Here is a 14992-nt window from a genome sequence, read left to right as displayed (position 1 = left end):
TCATCGACAGATAAGATCAATTCGATCATTAAATTTAGTTTGCTTGTACTCCCCCTGGAGGAGCAAAGGTCTAGATTACCATCAACCATTACTTAACAAATAATAAATTCATGAAATTAGAATTCTCTTTAAAATTGCGGTATACATCAGCACATATTGAAAAGAATTTCGTGTAAGCGGAATTTAACTAGAACCTCTCAAACATTTATTTGATAACTGTATGACTAGCTTATCAATATAGTTATCTATTCAGACTTAGCCGTATATAAAAGTAGTTGGGGTAGCGAAATTTCTTACAATACAATGGTAAGCTCAGACAGCCGCAATATGGTGTATACTATCGGTGCTCTGATGTTTATCCTCGGTGGTTTATCCCTAACTGGGGCAACTCAACTGGAACTAGAGTTACAGGCACTAAAATCTGCCAAAAGCCTCAAGTTCCATCAACTCATGGAGCTGCGTCCTTTGAGAGTAGAGTTTGTCAAGTATTATCAAAACATTTCGGCATTCCCAGATACAACCGATTAGTTAGATCTACAGTGTTTTGCCGACATAACTCAATGGATGAGCAGCATTAACTCAAACAGTTATTGGGCTTTAAAAAGTGAGTACCTCATATATATGTATGTACAAAGACTTAGTTGCGTTTTTTTTTTTTGTTAAGTGTTTGACTCCTGGGGATCAATCCCATCGGGGTATTTGTATGGAAATCTATATGATATGGGCAACTTCGATGAATGCCTAAGGATCAACAAAGTCATTAACTCCACTCATAATATAATGGGCAAATACGGCTTTATGGACCTGCCAGTTACCAAATACGTTCTTGGTATAGACTTAGCCATTTTGAACATGAAAATCGCTTCCTGTTTTCCGGCTTCTTGTTCCGCCCAACAAATGAACCAATTGCTGACAGCAATGTTCCAAGACTTACTTAGAAAAGCAACCCGATTTAATTATTATAGATGAGGAAAGTTGCCAAACAAATAATATTCCACCATATGATGGCCTTACAATATTCTTAATGTAAGTTGCGTTTCCCATCGGATACGATAATGTTTTTATGAAAAATTCATGTTTCAGTGTAATTTTGTCGCTGCTTACTTTGGCCACTATCCTGGCTACCCTCTATGATTACTTGATCTGCAAAAATCAAGGTAAATAGATACATATGTACATAGCTACACCCGCTTTAGCAACATGAGATAAAATAGCAATCGCTTTTAGAACAACTGCCTCGCATTGTGAAGATTTTCTCAGGACGTGCAAATTCACGGGTCCTCTTTCGTCTAGTGGAACCGAATAAGGATCCAAATGTCATAGATTGTCTCAATGGCCTACGTTGCATGTCGCTCATCTGGGTAGTCTTTGGTCATGAATATATGTTCGGTATGATGGCACCTAATCTCAATAGTTGGACATTGATTAGGGTAAGTATTAAATGTGTTGTCAATATTAAGCATCACTTAGAAATGTTTTTGATATTTTACTCTACCTTTACTTTTCAAAGTGGTACGAAAAGCCCTTCAGCTTTTTTATAATAGAATTTTTCTTTTCTGTGGATACATTTTTGTTTATCAGTGGTTTGTTGTTGGCCATGATTTCTCTACGATCTATGGAGAAGTAAGTTGTATGATTTTTATTTAAGCTTTCTATGACTTATCTTATTCACACAGATTAAAAGGGAAAATAAATATTCCTTTGATGTACTTGCATCGCTATCTTCGGCTTACACCAATTTTAGCCCTGGCCATATTGGTCTATTGGAAGTTCCTGCCCTATTTTGTCAACGGTCCTATATCGGATCAAGGTTTTGCCGAGTACTCCGTGTGCGAGTGGAATTGGTATAAAACCTTGCTTTATATTCAGAACTATGCTAATACGGACATGGCAAGTATTCAAAGGAAAAGAATTACATTATAAACTAATCTGTTCGTTGTATAGTGCGTGTCGCATTCGTCGTACTTGGCGGTGGATATGCAGCTCCATCTTCTTTCACCCATTCTACTAATTGCCGTGTACAAGTGGGGTAAGAAGGCTGCAGGCGGAATTGTAGTTTTGATACTTCTGCTTTCAGACTGCCTCTTCAACACAATGTTGCTGAACGACTTGTCCCGGCAGTTCAAGTAAGTATCCAGCTATTATTGAGAAATTTCAATGTAGATAATTTTGCTTCCTATTTGTAAAAATTTCGCCAAGGCTCAAGAGGCGCATAAGAAGTTGTACTTTCCCACCCACACTCATGCCGCTCCCTGGTTGATCGGATTTCTTTTTGGATATTTTCTACATTTGAATCGTGGCCGAAAATTTGATTTAAATCGGTTATTGGTATGGCTGGGTTGGTTGCTAAGTCTTGCCATGATCTTCACTTCGATCTTTGCTCTTTATCCCTATGCCAATTGGTTAAAACCCGCATTGTCTACTCTGGGGAAGACATTTTATTATACCCTGACGCGCATCGGCTGGCCGTTGTCCTTGTGTTGGGTAGTATTTGCCTCTATGCAAGGGTATGGTGGACTAGCAAACAGTTTTCTTTCCTCGCCGCTTTGGCAGCCACTGTCAAAGCTCTCCTATTCGATCTACATTTTCCACATTTTCGTCCAGGAGATTAATCACAGGCGAATGCGATCAGTAGGAACTTTCTCAAACTACGACATGGTAAGGTTTTCGATGATAAATTTGGAATTTTTGTGAATTCTCTTCGCCCTGTGTATGCCTTCAGATGTTGCAGTTGTGGTCGTCCTTTGGTTTCACAGTAATAATATCATATTTGCTGTTTATTGTATTTGAAGCACCTTTGGGTGGGTTACAGTCATTCCTATTGCCCAATAAAAAGCCAAAGCCTGTTTCTGACAAAGATCTGCCTGATCAAAAAAATAATAAGTCAGAAGAAAGCAGTGCCGACACTTCATGATGGATATTTTTTGTAAAAACATAATAAATACATGTAAACGAAATTAAAACATTAATTTATGCTCTATGCATAAACAATATTTGTTGTTTTTCCAAGCTCGAAAAATAAGATTAGTTACAACACAAAGCCAAAATGCATTTGGTATTTTAAATATGGAAAACTATGTGACCAAGATTTCTCGGAAACGGCTAAGCCGATTAGTCTAACATTTTGAAATAGACATCTAAACTATGTAGGACTTCGACACTGCTTTGTCGTTTATGTAGCATTTACACAATTAGTTAAGAGTCCAAAACAGACTTTACTTAGAAATAATAAACATGTAATTCTAAGGCTAAGCTAAAAAAGCAATACCAAAAGAAAGCGTCACTGACACTTCCTAATAGGTACTTCATTTATATTAAGATTATTACTATTACTTACAAATAATCAACAAGCTGCTTTTGGTACCTCAGATAACTTATCACTAACCTTCACTTAATTATAAATGACTAAATTTCGTATCAATAATATCAACTGATATGAATGAATAGTTTGTAAACATTTTCAAACGATATCCGCCTTACTCAATCGGCAGCATTGCATCAAGCAGCTATTGGCCTGTTTTCTGAGATATCATTAACAGTCATTAATTAACAACTATGTATAAGAATTTTTGAAATATTGTGCTTGAGTTTATTGTTAAAATATTTCTATATTTCGGTAACTTTAATTAAACGTTTTCCACTACCAAATTGGTTTTAAAGAGAGTATTATCATTATGCAAAGCCTCTAGTTTGGTTATTTCAAAACTTTGATATATCTCTCGAAAATCCATTATGTCTCGGGGATCGCTATCCAGCCAGTATCGATCAAATTCAAAGAATAAATAGCAATACAACTTATGAAAATCTTCAAGGGAACTGAAGTTTTGCTTATGTAGGGCAGCCTGATTATAAAAATGGGTTCTTGCGGCTCCCGATTTGAGCAGTTTGTAGGCCATCGACGTGAGATTAATGCCAACAATTGCATATGTGTAACCTAATGTGGGATGCATTGAATGCAAAAGTACGTGTTTGGCTGCATCGTTGTAGGCACTGGCGAAGTAAAGTAAATTCTCCAATCCAAGAAGACCCATGCCACGGAAATCCGTCTTGGGGTCATCGCCTTGGAAACCAATGTCTTGCCACTGTTTGGTTATACGAGCGGTTAGTGGTGTTTCAGGCATTAAAAGCTGCCAAAGTTGGAGTAACTTCTGTTCATGCTCCAAATCGTCCGAATCGTATTTCTCGGCGCGCAGCTCTTCCACCTGATGTTGCAGCCGCTGATAGCCCCAAATGCTAGTAACGCAATTGCCAAAGAGTCGGGCAAAATCAGGATGAACGGTGCTCTTGATACTCTTTGCACGCATGACAATGTGGGCCGCCCGAGGAGCTGCTTGACAAGAGGATACAAGGATTGGATAAAACGTCTGGAATAGAAGCCTCTTTTCCTTATTCTTACCAAAATAAAGCAATTCCCTGTCCTCGGCAAATGGCGCTGCCTCATCTAGTTCTACCACTAACCGTTTGATATCCGAGTTTTTTGATAGCCTCAGCGATCGCTCCACTTGCCGAGTTCTGCTTGCCCCCGACCTGGCACCGTAGCATATCCGCTGCAGTTCACATAGGCGGGTAAATACATGAAGAAACCATTTTATAAATGGTCGAATATATGGAATAATTCTTTCCAAAATCATTTTGCCGTTTTATGTATGTAAGTTTAGTGTAAACTTTATGACCTTGTTTGTTGTTTAACTTCACGTTGCCATGGAAACTAAATCAATGTTCGTGGTTAAGTGAAAGTTAAAATGTTCCGTTCTAAGTTTGCCAAACTGGGTATAACTTCCTTATTTTTGCCTCTTACATCAACAACAACAGCAGATATTTGTTTATTTGAGCGTGATATTTTGCAGCTGTTTACAATTATAATTGGCATCTCTGAGTCGCAGACAGCTGTTTAGTGCCATTTCTTTATCTGGCAACACCGCTCAACTGGTTGATAGGGGGTGCAAGAAAAAAAAAGAAAACATTCGATTTTTGGTATTATTGTTGTTTGTTTTTGTTATATTGGTCTTTACCAAAATTCCATGACCAGTTAACCGATATGGTGGAACTTCAGTTAAAGAAACGTCGGGCCTGTGTCATAGTATTGGGCGACATTGGCCGCAGTCCACGTATGCAATATCATGCCCAGAGTCTGCTGGAGGACAACTACAATGTGGATATTATAAGCTACTTGGAGTCGAGACCCCTGGACTCGCTCACACAGGCACAGTCACAGTGTCAAATCCATGAGCTTTCATCGGTGCCGGTGACCAACCTGACTCCAAAATTAAAATTGCTGTTCAAAGCATTTTGGCAAACTTTAAGTCTTCTAATGGCTCTGATTTCTATAAGACGACCCCAATTTCTGCTGGTTCAGAATCCTCCGGGCATACCCACTTTGATTGTTTGCTATTTATATTGTGCCGTGACCAGATGCAAATTGGTCATTGATTGGCACAATTATACGTTTACAGTGTTGGCCCTAGGCATGGCGGGAGGAGAGAAAAGTGGTCTTATACGTTTGGCCAAATGGCTGGAACGTTATTTTGGTTCCAAGGCGCATTCTCATTTTTGTGTGACGCAGGCCATGAAAGATGATTTGCAACATAACTGGAATATTGGGTAAATAGGCGAAACTTAATAGAAATGCAGACTTCATTTCATTTGCTTCTTCCAGACCTGTAACCGTGCTGTATGATCGAGCTCCTTCGCAGTTCCATCCCATTGATTTGTCCCAAAAGCATGACTTGTTCATGAAACTGTCTAAAGATTATCCTCAATTTATGCCGGAATGCTACGCTGACCTGAAACAGTCCGGCGTTCAGGAATCTACTGCTCTAACCCAGAAACTATCAAATGGATCTGTTCTTTACAAGCCTCAACGACAGGCCATACTTGTCTCAAGTACCAGTTGGACTCCAGATGAGGACTTTAGCATTCTGTTTAAAGCTCTGAAAGCCTATGAGGAATCTGCTGTGGCTGAGCCACTAAAATATACATCTTTGCTGGTGGTTATAACCGGCAAAGGACCTCAGAAATCCCACTATGAAGAAAAGATAGCCGAGCTCCAATGGAAAAAAGTAACAATAGTTACACCTTGGCTAGAAATTGAAGATTATCCAAAGGTTTTGGCCAGCGCTGATTTGGGTGTGTGCTTACATTGGAGCACAAGTGGTCTAGATTTGCCCATGAAGGTGGTTGATATGTTTGGTAGCGGTCTCCCTGTGTGTGCATATAACTTCAAATGGTAAGAAGTTCTTGGCAAATGTCAAGTCTGTATCCTTTTTTTAGGATAGTATGTGTCTTATTACAGTTTGGTTCAATTTTCAGTTTGCCAGAGCTAGTAAAACACGGTGAAAATGGATTTGTGTTTAACAATCATCAGGAATTGAGCGATCAACTCAAAATTTGGTTTGAGGACTTTCCCCACAACCCAAGCATTTTGGAGACCCGATCCCACTTTTCCCGCAGTCTTCAGGAGTTCCAAGAGCTGCGTTGGCGCGAAAACTGGCAACAAAGAGCAGCTCCCGTTTTTGAGGCATTTTATTAGGTATTTCCATTTAATCGTAAAACGAAAAATAAAAAAGGCAACTATAAATAAAACTGATCTAGATTGTCTTGCGGCACAACGGACAAGACTGAAAGCCGTTTTCCCTGTATTTAGCTAAACAGTTTGTGTGTAATGCGTGGCAACAGCTTAAATATGTTGCATTCTCTTCGTTAAGTGGATTGTCATCATTATAACATATAACACAAGGATCACCCAACTGGCAAATTAGGCACTTTTTATCCATTCCTATAAAATCTTTATAGCAATCCTTATGCAAGGCATGTTGACAACGCAATATCTGCCAGTCTTCCACTGACAAAACATTAATGCACCAAAAGCAATTATCACCAGGTTTGCTGCATATATGGAAGTCACAAATCATTTATATATGAGATTAAATACACATACATGTGTCAACAATATTCACCTTGCTGTTAATAGTTTATTACGACGTCTTGCTTGGGTCTTTTTTTCCCTCCTTTGGTTTGGGATGGTTTTCTTGAGGTACATTTTGTGCATGGCTCGTAATATAGTAGGTGCACAAAGCTGCTGCAACCGTGAAGCCAAGTATTGCAAGTTGCCAATACATATTCTAACTTCTTACAACTTTACTTGAAATCAAATTGGGAAATCCCTTCAAACAGAAAATAAAACAGCACCATCTGCAAACACTGTTTGTCGGCAATTAAGGTCACACTAGCCTAAACTAGTGTTGGCTAACGGCTATCAAAGTGTCGAAACCCCTTAAGAAAAATCAAGTACATATTCGTAGCATTAAAAACTGAAAAATGTCCAACGGCGATTGTTTTATTGTATTGCCTGCAAACAGTGCCTCTGGATCTTTAATTGTGGGTCGCAATGCAGAAGATGCCGATGGACAATTGCTGGGCATGTCGACCGAAATTTGCTATTATGACCCAGACGAAGTTTTAACAGGAAAGGTGGGTGCTTGTGAAAAAAGGGGAGGGATAGAGTCAAGCTTCATTAAAATGAGTCATTGTGATTTGCAGACTGATGGCGGAGCCAAAGTGGACACAACGTCAGATACCTTTCGTGTGATTTTGCAAAAACCCAAACTCGGACTATGGGGTGGAGATTTTGGAGCCAATGACCAGGGGTTGGCTGTAGGTTTGACTTGGTCTAGTGGCGATGCAGAAGCCAAGGACTCAGACAGCCTTTTGGCAACGGACTTGGTGCGATTGACCCTGGCAGTTTGCTCGAGTGCCGAGGCTGCTGTAGATCGTCTTGGGTTTATGGTATCTAGTTATAGTCAGGATAGTTTTAAATTTAATTTTATTGTATGTGATTCGTCCTTCGGCTGGTTGGTCAGTTGCTCTGGTAAGCTTTGGGCCGCTGAGAAAGTGGAGGTACCCTTTCTTCGCGTGCCCAGTGGCGGCTTAACTGTGGGTTCCAAAATAACCAAGTCCTCGGAATCATTGAATGTCGATGATCACTTTGCTTCTAGCCAGGATGCTGAAGCCCAAGCGCCTCCACAGGAGTGGTGTGGTCCCAAGCCTTTGGCTGATAAATCCTATACCTATTATAACATGTTTGAGACCTTGAGAGCAGCCAGTCAGGGATCTAGCTCAAGGGGAGCCAATGTATCGGTTCTAAATCTCAAAAGTATTTCATGCCATTGGTTTACCGCCACGCCAAATGCCGCAGAATCTGTGTTCAAACCATTTGTATTTGCCCCAAATCCAAAAATCTCCCCCGTTGACTCAAGTGCAGCCGGAAGCGGAACTGACTTTGCTACATAAGCTACACAACCAAAAAAAACCTGCGGCCTTGGAGCATTTGCGTAGCCTGGAACGTTCATGTGTGGATGAGCTAAACAATTATTTCTCTCTACAAGACCATCCCAGTGAGGAGTTAGACGAACTACTCAAGGATTGCGTAGAAGCAGAGGTCAAATTCTATCGCTAAAAGTAAACGAGAAAATCTTTGACATTCCAGGAAGTAGTTTAATAGTTCAAGCGTACTCCAAAGTGTTTATAATTTGTTCGCCTTATTCATTATTTATTGTAATCTCTGCGTGATAATTTATAACTTATTTTAATATTAATTTATTTGTTCTTTTTTTGGCTTCTCTCTGATTTCAAATTAAGATAAAGATTATTATTGCATTAATATATATAACTTGTACACTATACAAATAATATCTATATAGAATATTCCATAGCTTTCAAATATGTCAAAGCAAAACTGCATAAAATCTGCTGCATTTATATAGAAAACCAACGTTGTCTTTTTTTGAACTCTCTCTTTAAGAATCATCGTTAAAATTATCGATAGATGTTATGGGCAGCGTCATCGATCATTCGCCATGAGAATACAATTCGACTTGGCGAATCCAATTCGCTTGCTTACACTTTGCCGATACTCAATATGGCAAAGCAAATTCGGTATCGCTGAGCGAATTCGATGAGGTTGTTGCTGCAAGAGCGAAGTGGTGGCGAAAAATAATAAATAATAATAAATAAATAGTGCTAAATAATAATAAATCGGAAAGAAACGAAAAAAAAATCGGCAACTGAATAACACTAGTGTACACAGTGCCCGTATTAGTATCCCGTTCAGGCAAATAGAAGCCCCCCGACACGCTCTTAATGTGCGAGCGAAATAGCAACAAACAAGTTACAAGGTGTGTGTGTGTGTGTGTTGATGTGTTGGTGTTGTAAATATTGTCGTTTGTTAGTATTGTTGTTGTTGGTGGATGTTCAGCGCCTTTTTTTGTCTTATATACGTTTGTATACACATACATACATATATACTTTGGCGTGCTGCGTTTCGGTTATCGTCAATGGTGGGCGGCTCACTCTCTCTCGCTTTCGAAAAAACTATTCCGAATGCAGGCACTCCAATAGGGATTTACAAGCTCGGAGAAAATACTAGTTCAATAGGTTTCTAATAAGAATCTGTCTGAAAATAAGTATAAAGTGTAGTGGCAAGTGAAAACAAATACAAGTGCGGTTGCCGCTCCCTAAAAAAGTGATGATAAAAACAATGTCCATGTGAAGCATTTTTCAAGCCGTTTAAACAAAAAATCAATATATTTCAAGCGTATACAGAAATTTATCTCAATTGTGCCACAAAAGTAAAGCAAGGAAGAAGAAAAGTCTACCGTACTTTAAGGCACAAACCACCCCCTCTTGCTTTTGCCTACAGTCTATCCCATTCTCTCCCACACTTCCTATGAGCTCCAAACTCCAAATATTTCACCCTCAATGAGGAAAACGCGCCCCCTTTAAGCGGCATTTTTGGTTTACATAAAGTGCTTACATACACATTTATAAGGTACATACAACCGTACATGTACGAGGAACGTTTTCAAAGTTAGTAAAATAAAATAAAATAAAAAAATAAATAAATAAAACAAGTCGCTGTTTCGTTATCAGAGTAAAAATCATACATATATTTCTAATATTATGGAACAGCCCTCGTTTATACATACATTCATAAATACGTACCATGTACATACATGCATACATACATATCTACATATTGTGAAAACAATATGTATATATGTATGTACATCTATGGATACATATCTGTCTTAAGCATAGAAAGTGCATTGGCTTCTCCTGCCTCCGAATTCTTTACCTGCCGCCGCTGCTCATCTGTTGTCGTCTATGGTTCTTTTTCTCTTGTCGTAAACATAACAAAAGTGCGGCCTCATTTCATGTGCGGGCGTGTCAGTGTGAGTGCTTTTTACACCGTTACCTTTTTAAAGCTTTCTGTGTTTATTGTTTTCGGCAGTTGGCAACAACACGATGACCCAATAACGGGAACAAACATATCTATTTACATATGTATGTACATACATATGTATGAGACCGGCCTGCATTATGAATAAAAAACTCAATTGGTATCCAAACTACATATGTATGTATGTACCTTGCAGATTTTTCAATCAAGTGTATACCAGCAATAGAAAATATAAATATTATTAATCCATTAACAAGAAATTAGCAGCCCTTTAGTTATTTTTACATAGATATACATACATACATAAGTATACATACATATGTATGTATGTACATGTGCAAAACACCGCAAATTTACCTTGACATTGAGAAGTAGAAAGCTTTCTGAAAAGTGTGTGCGTTTGTGTGTGTATGCGTGAGGGGCATTGAAATTGTATACAGCACATACATATGTACATATGTATGTACATACATATATACTATATGCAATCAAGTATTATTTTTTAATTATGAATCGGTGGGCCGAATCAGTCAAAGCGAATGACCTTTGAATACCTGTCAATACAGTGAGAAATTCTATAGATTTGCTTCTGTGTATGCAATTTTTCAACAAATACAAAATCTATGCTACAATAAACTAACTGCTGATATTGTGACCAATATGTTTCGATTAAGAGTAATATACATAATGTACATGTATTTTTTTCCGCAGTGTCGTCGGTTCCACAATTTCGTCAAAATTGAACCCAAAACTGGAGCTAGACTCCAGCCAAACTGACGACACTTCCATCGCTGCCACCAGCACCGCCGTCACCATTCACTCCTCAAACTTGAATAAAAAACTGGTCAAAATTAAAAAGTTCAAGCTGGAAGACATGAAGGAGATGGTGGGCGGCTGTTGCGTTTGTTCAGACGAGCGGGGGTGGCCGGAAAACCCGCTCGTCTATTGTGACGGCCAGAATTGTACTGTCGCAGTCCATCAGGCATGTTATGGCATCGTAACGGTACCCACCGGACCCTGGTATTGTCGAAAATGTGAATCCCAAGAGCGCACATCACGCGTTCGCTGTGAGTTGTGTCCTTCGCGAGATGGTGCCCTAAAAAAGACTGATAATAGTGGATGGGCACACGTTGTTTGTGCGCTATATATACCAGAAGTCCGATTCGGTAATGTTACCACAATGGAGCCCATCATACTGACGCTTATACCGCAGGAACGGTATTCAAAAAGTATGTAGAATGCAGTGAATAGAACAAAACACGAAAACTTTCAACATTAAATATTGTACTCCCTTAGCATGCTACATCTGTTTGGAGATAGGAAAACCTAATCGTGCCAATGTCGGAGCCTGCATGCAGTGCAATAAATCCAATTGTAAGCAACAATTCCATGTAACCTGCGCCCAAAGTTTGGGCCTGCTGTGCGAGGAGGCTGGTAATTATCTGGATAACGTTAAATATTGTGGCTATTGTCAGCATCACTATAGCAAATTGGTAAGAGTGTACATGTAGTTTTAAAACAGTGACGAATATGTTATTAATTGATATACCTGCTGCAGAAAAAGGGAGGAAACGTGAAAACTATTCCACCATATAAACCTATACAACATGACACCTCATCCGATTCATGCTCGTCGCCGGAAAAAGAAATCGATTCCACAATAAATGCGGCATCGACATCCGGTACCAGTATCAAAATTACAAGTACTACCAATTTGGGTATATCAAGTGTTAGTAGTATTAATACTGGAGGGATCGGTAGTGCGGGAAGTGCAGTTTCTTCAACGAAGCAACGTAAAGGCAATGGTTCAGGAAAATCATCGTCAAGCAGCAGCAGCAGTAGCAGTGGGAGCTCCACGGGCTCAGGTGCAGGTGGTGGTGTCAGCGTGAGTGGAACAGATAGACCAAATCCGTCTACATCCTCCACATCTGGAAGTTCGGCAATATCAATGACAAATCCTTCTGGTGGAACAACCACCTTTACCAGTACTAGCAATAATAGTAACTTAGCCGGCAATCTAACAGCAGGTCCAGCAAGTATTAGTCCGAGTACTCCAGCAGGAGGCCCTATTGCAGCATCTTCCACCACTTTGCCCTCCTTGGCAGCAACCTCGTCATCAGTTTCATCAGCGAATGCGGCTACAAAATTTTCAACTAGTGCAAGTTCTGCTTCCAGTTCTATGTACAAAGATAAACATAGTAAAAACTTAAATAAATCCAGCTCAAGCAAAGATAAGGAAAAGGAGGGTAGTGCCAATACTGCTTCCAATAATAATTCATCAAATTTGTCATCAATAAATTCATCACTATCAGTATCCGGATCCAGCTTAAGCTCCGCCTCGACAAAATCATCCTCTAAATCCAACAAAAACAAAGATTTGATGCTATCCAATGCGACCACCAGCATTACTACCCAATCCAGTTCCACATCAACAATAGCTTCTAATAGCTCTATGAGTGGATCGAACATAAGTTCTTCCGCTGCTGGCACCACTTCCTCCACCTCATCTAGCCTAACGTCTTCTGCGAATGAACATGCTCAAAATTTAAGTACAAATCACCCAATAGGTGGTAAAAGTACGGGCTTTGATGTTGAATTGAATCGCTCTGGCCCCAATCCCAGTTCGATGAATGATTCAAGTACGTCATCGTCGTATGCCATTAATCCGGAGCTTAGAGATCACGGGTTAACTCAAAGAACAGGTACTACCACTACCATTGCGCCTGCCACCAATTTGAGTACTAGCAAAGGATTGACATCATCTACGTCAACCACTTCGTTGGCACCTACATCAACTAGCAATCCCTCAACCACTAGCAGCAGCTCATTAAATTCAACGTCGAAAAAACGAAAAGCAGATTCCATCAAATCAAGCTCAGGCATTTCCGCCTCGTCTGCTACATCAGATGAGAATAGGTAACTATAATCATCTCCTGTCATACATATTCAGTGTTATATTCAATGAGATTTTAAAATTACTATTATTCCTGCAGCTCATTTCGGGATATTATCAAAGATGTTCAAGTAACTTTAACGCCCTTAACCGATTTCGAAAAGGAAATTGAAAAGACCTCAAAGAGGGTAAGTGAAATTAAGTTTATAACTTTTTTTTAACAGGTATCTAAATGTGGTCGAAAAGCGTTTGACTCTTTGGATATTGAGCATATTGACGATGGGATCTTTTGAGTTATATTATTCCTTTTCCCCCCAATTTTTATGCGCTCTCTGTATCTCGCTTGTTGTGTGTACAATGTGTGGGCTACATTGTTGCGATTTCATATAACGATCGGTCGCTCTCGAATTCATCTCTGCTCAGTGTTTCTCAATTTTTCTGAGAAATGAGTACATACCATTGTTTCATTCTCGCCCACAAAATTCTTTGACGCAGGCGCATTGTAAATGTTTAAATTGTAATATGCATATACATACATATGGATTAAAATCTGTATATATATGTCAGTATGTATTTAATGAAATATACGAATGTGTATGTATTCCTTTTGTATTTAATAAGAAAAATTTCAAAATGCACTTGTAATAGCTTACACCTTGGTATTCAATTTGTGTGAAAACACAAGGTGTGCTTATATAAATGCTTATTTACATATTTAGTACTTTTGTAATTTATGCACTTTTATGTTTATATATAAAAGTATATCCACAATGGTTCTGGTTCAGTAAAACGTGAATTTCATGTTTTGGATGTTTTGTATTGTTCAATGGATATGTTATGAAAGGTTTATTGATAACTACAACCCAAAGCAAGTAAAGGAAATAAATTCATGTCTAATTGTGCAAATACAATTGTACTTGTTAACTAAATTTGTTTCCTTCTCCACTCGAAATCTTGTTGTAAATTTCCGGACAATTTTTGAGTTGATTGATGTCCATTGACGTGCTGAGTGCCCCATTAAATTCTGCTTTAAGTCCTCGATGCATGGATGCAAAAAGAATTTATTAGAATTTAATTAAATGCAAATGTTTTAATGATATTTATTGATGTTGAAATACAATCAGACAGACAAAAACAAGACAACATACATGTACATATACATACATATATAGGGATGTGTGTGTGACCGTCGTTTAATCTAAGAAATTTGTATATTTGAAAAATTTGTTGCCTTGTCATGTTTTTGCGTCGGTTTCGCGTTATTGGCACCTGGAAACTTCTGAACCATCCATCCAACTCATATATGAAATTTATTACAACGAAAAAACAACAAAATTATTATATGTATATGTATGTATGTATGTATGTACATACATATATTCATAGGTATACTATATGAGTCAGATGGACTTTCTGAATCCGTCTGTATAGTCATCCGCATCTTCTTGGCGACAAACAAACAACGATAACCAAACGACCATCGATGTGTGCCGTGTGCAGACAAAAAAAAAAAAAAAACAACGCCCGAATCGGAATACGTATGCTCCCCAACATTTCAAAAATGTTGACAAAATTTTTGGTGAATCGCTCAGTCGAAAATCGTTGTTAATCGAAGAAGCTATTCAGCTTTTAACTAAAATTTAAGAAGTCCTTATTTCGAATATAGTATATTATTTACGAACGAAAAGTAAATATCTACTCATACTGCCATATTATACGGATATTAACATTCGTTCATTTCCTTTCATCAAAATATCGGTTAAAGCCATTAGAATGATTATTTAAAACTGAAGTGGTGTGTGCAAATGATTCTTTTTTTAGATACCTACTACACTCGGAGCATGTGTGGGACATTTTGTGAA

The 14992-nt window shown here is 38.6% G+C and overlaps 5 protein-coding genes and 1 pseudogene across 9 annotated transcripts in view; 5 read left to right on the top strand and 1 right to left on the bottom strand.

Moving 5' to 3' along the window:
- The first annotated feature begins 514 nt into the window (after window positions 1–514).
- LOC137584040 (nose resistant to fluoxetine protein 6-like) lies at window positions 515–2963 on the top strand (annotated as a pseudogene).
- A 603-nt stretch (window positions 2964–3566) lies between these two features.
- LOC137584078 (ELMO domain-containing protein 2) lies at window positions 3567–4878 on the bottom strand. Its single transcript, XM_068299323.1, has 2 exons — window positions 4397–4878; window positions 3567–4327 (listed from the first exon to the last, which is right to left on the bottom strand). Exons 1-2 carry the CDS (start codon window positions 4629–4631, stop codon window positions 3627–3629), a joined length of 936 nt encoding a protein of 311 aa, XP_068155424.1. The 5' UTR covers window positions 4632–4878; the 3' UTR covers window positions 3567–3626.
- Window positions 4879–4893: 15 nt separating this feature from the next.
- Alg1 (ALG1, chitobiosyldiphosphodolichol beta-mannosyltransferase) lies at window positions 4894–6582 on the top strand. Its single transcript, XM_068299289.1, has 3 exons — window positions 4894–5601; window positions 5657–6226; window positions 6310–6582. Exons 1-3 carry the CDS (start codon window positions 5039–5041, stop codon window positions 6527–6529), a joined length of 1353 nt encoding a protein of 450 aa, XP_068155390.1. The 5' UTR covers window positions 4894–5038; the 3' UTR covers window positions 6530–6582.
- Window positions 6583–7233: 651 nt separating this feature from the next.
- On the top strand, window positions 7234–8599 carry LOC137584071 (secernin-3). Its single transcript, XM_068299315.1, is given in 3 exon segments — window positions 7234–7470; window positions 7540–8241; window positions 8243–8599. Coding segments are annotated over 3 exon segments (1068 nt in total). The 5' UTR covers window positions 7234–7317; the 3' UTR covers window positions 8456–8599.
- Window positions 8600–8923: 324 nt separating this feature from the next.
- Window positions 8924–14992, top strand: part of Alh (Alhambra) — a 24825-nt gene continuing 18756 nt past the window's right edge. For 2 of the 5 annotated variants that reach the window (XM_068299241.1, XM_068299240.1), the window contains exons 1-5: window positions 8933–9173; window positions 10949–11466; window positions 11534–11730; window positions 11796–13153; window positions 13231–13318. In XM_068299241.1, coding sequence (XP_068155342.1) covers window positions 9139–9173; window positions 10949–11466; window positions 11534–11730; window positions 11796–13153; window positions 13231–13318 — 2196 coding nt within the window. In that variant the 5' untranslated portion in view covers window positions 8933–9138. Of the gene's footprint in view, window positions 9174–10948; window positions 11467–11533; window positions 11731–11795; window positions 13154–13230; window positions 13319–14992 lie in introns of all 5 variants that reach the window. The other 3 variants (XM_068299243.1, XM_068299242.1, XM_068299244.1) reach the window with 2 other exon arrangements.
- Mlp84B (Muscle LIM protein at 84B) overlaps window positions 14668–14992 on the top strand; it is a 4071-nt gene continuing 3746 nt past the window's right edge. The window contains exon 1 of the mRNA XM_068299283.1: window positions 14668–14817. The gene's annotated coding sequence lies outside the window, so the exon portion shown is untranslated. The remainder of the gene's footprint in view (window positions 14818–14992) is intronic.

Source organism: Drosophila tropicalis, unplaced genomic scaffold (assembly GCF_018151085.1).
Source record: "Drosophila tropicalis isolate 14030-0801.00 unplaced genomic scaffold, ASM1815108v1 contig_878, whole genome shotgun sequence".
In the NCBI taxonomy this organism is placed as follows: Eukaryota; Metazoa; Arthropoda; class Insecta; order Diptera; family Drosophilidae; genus Drosophila; species Drosophila tropicalis.
Note: the sequence above shows the minus strand (reverse complement) of the source record. Positions and strands in the feature narration are given on the sequence as shown.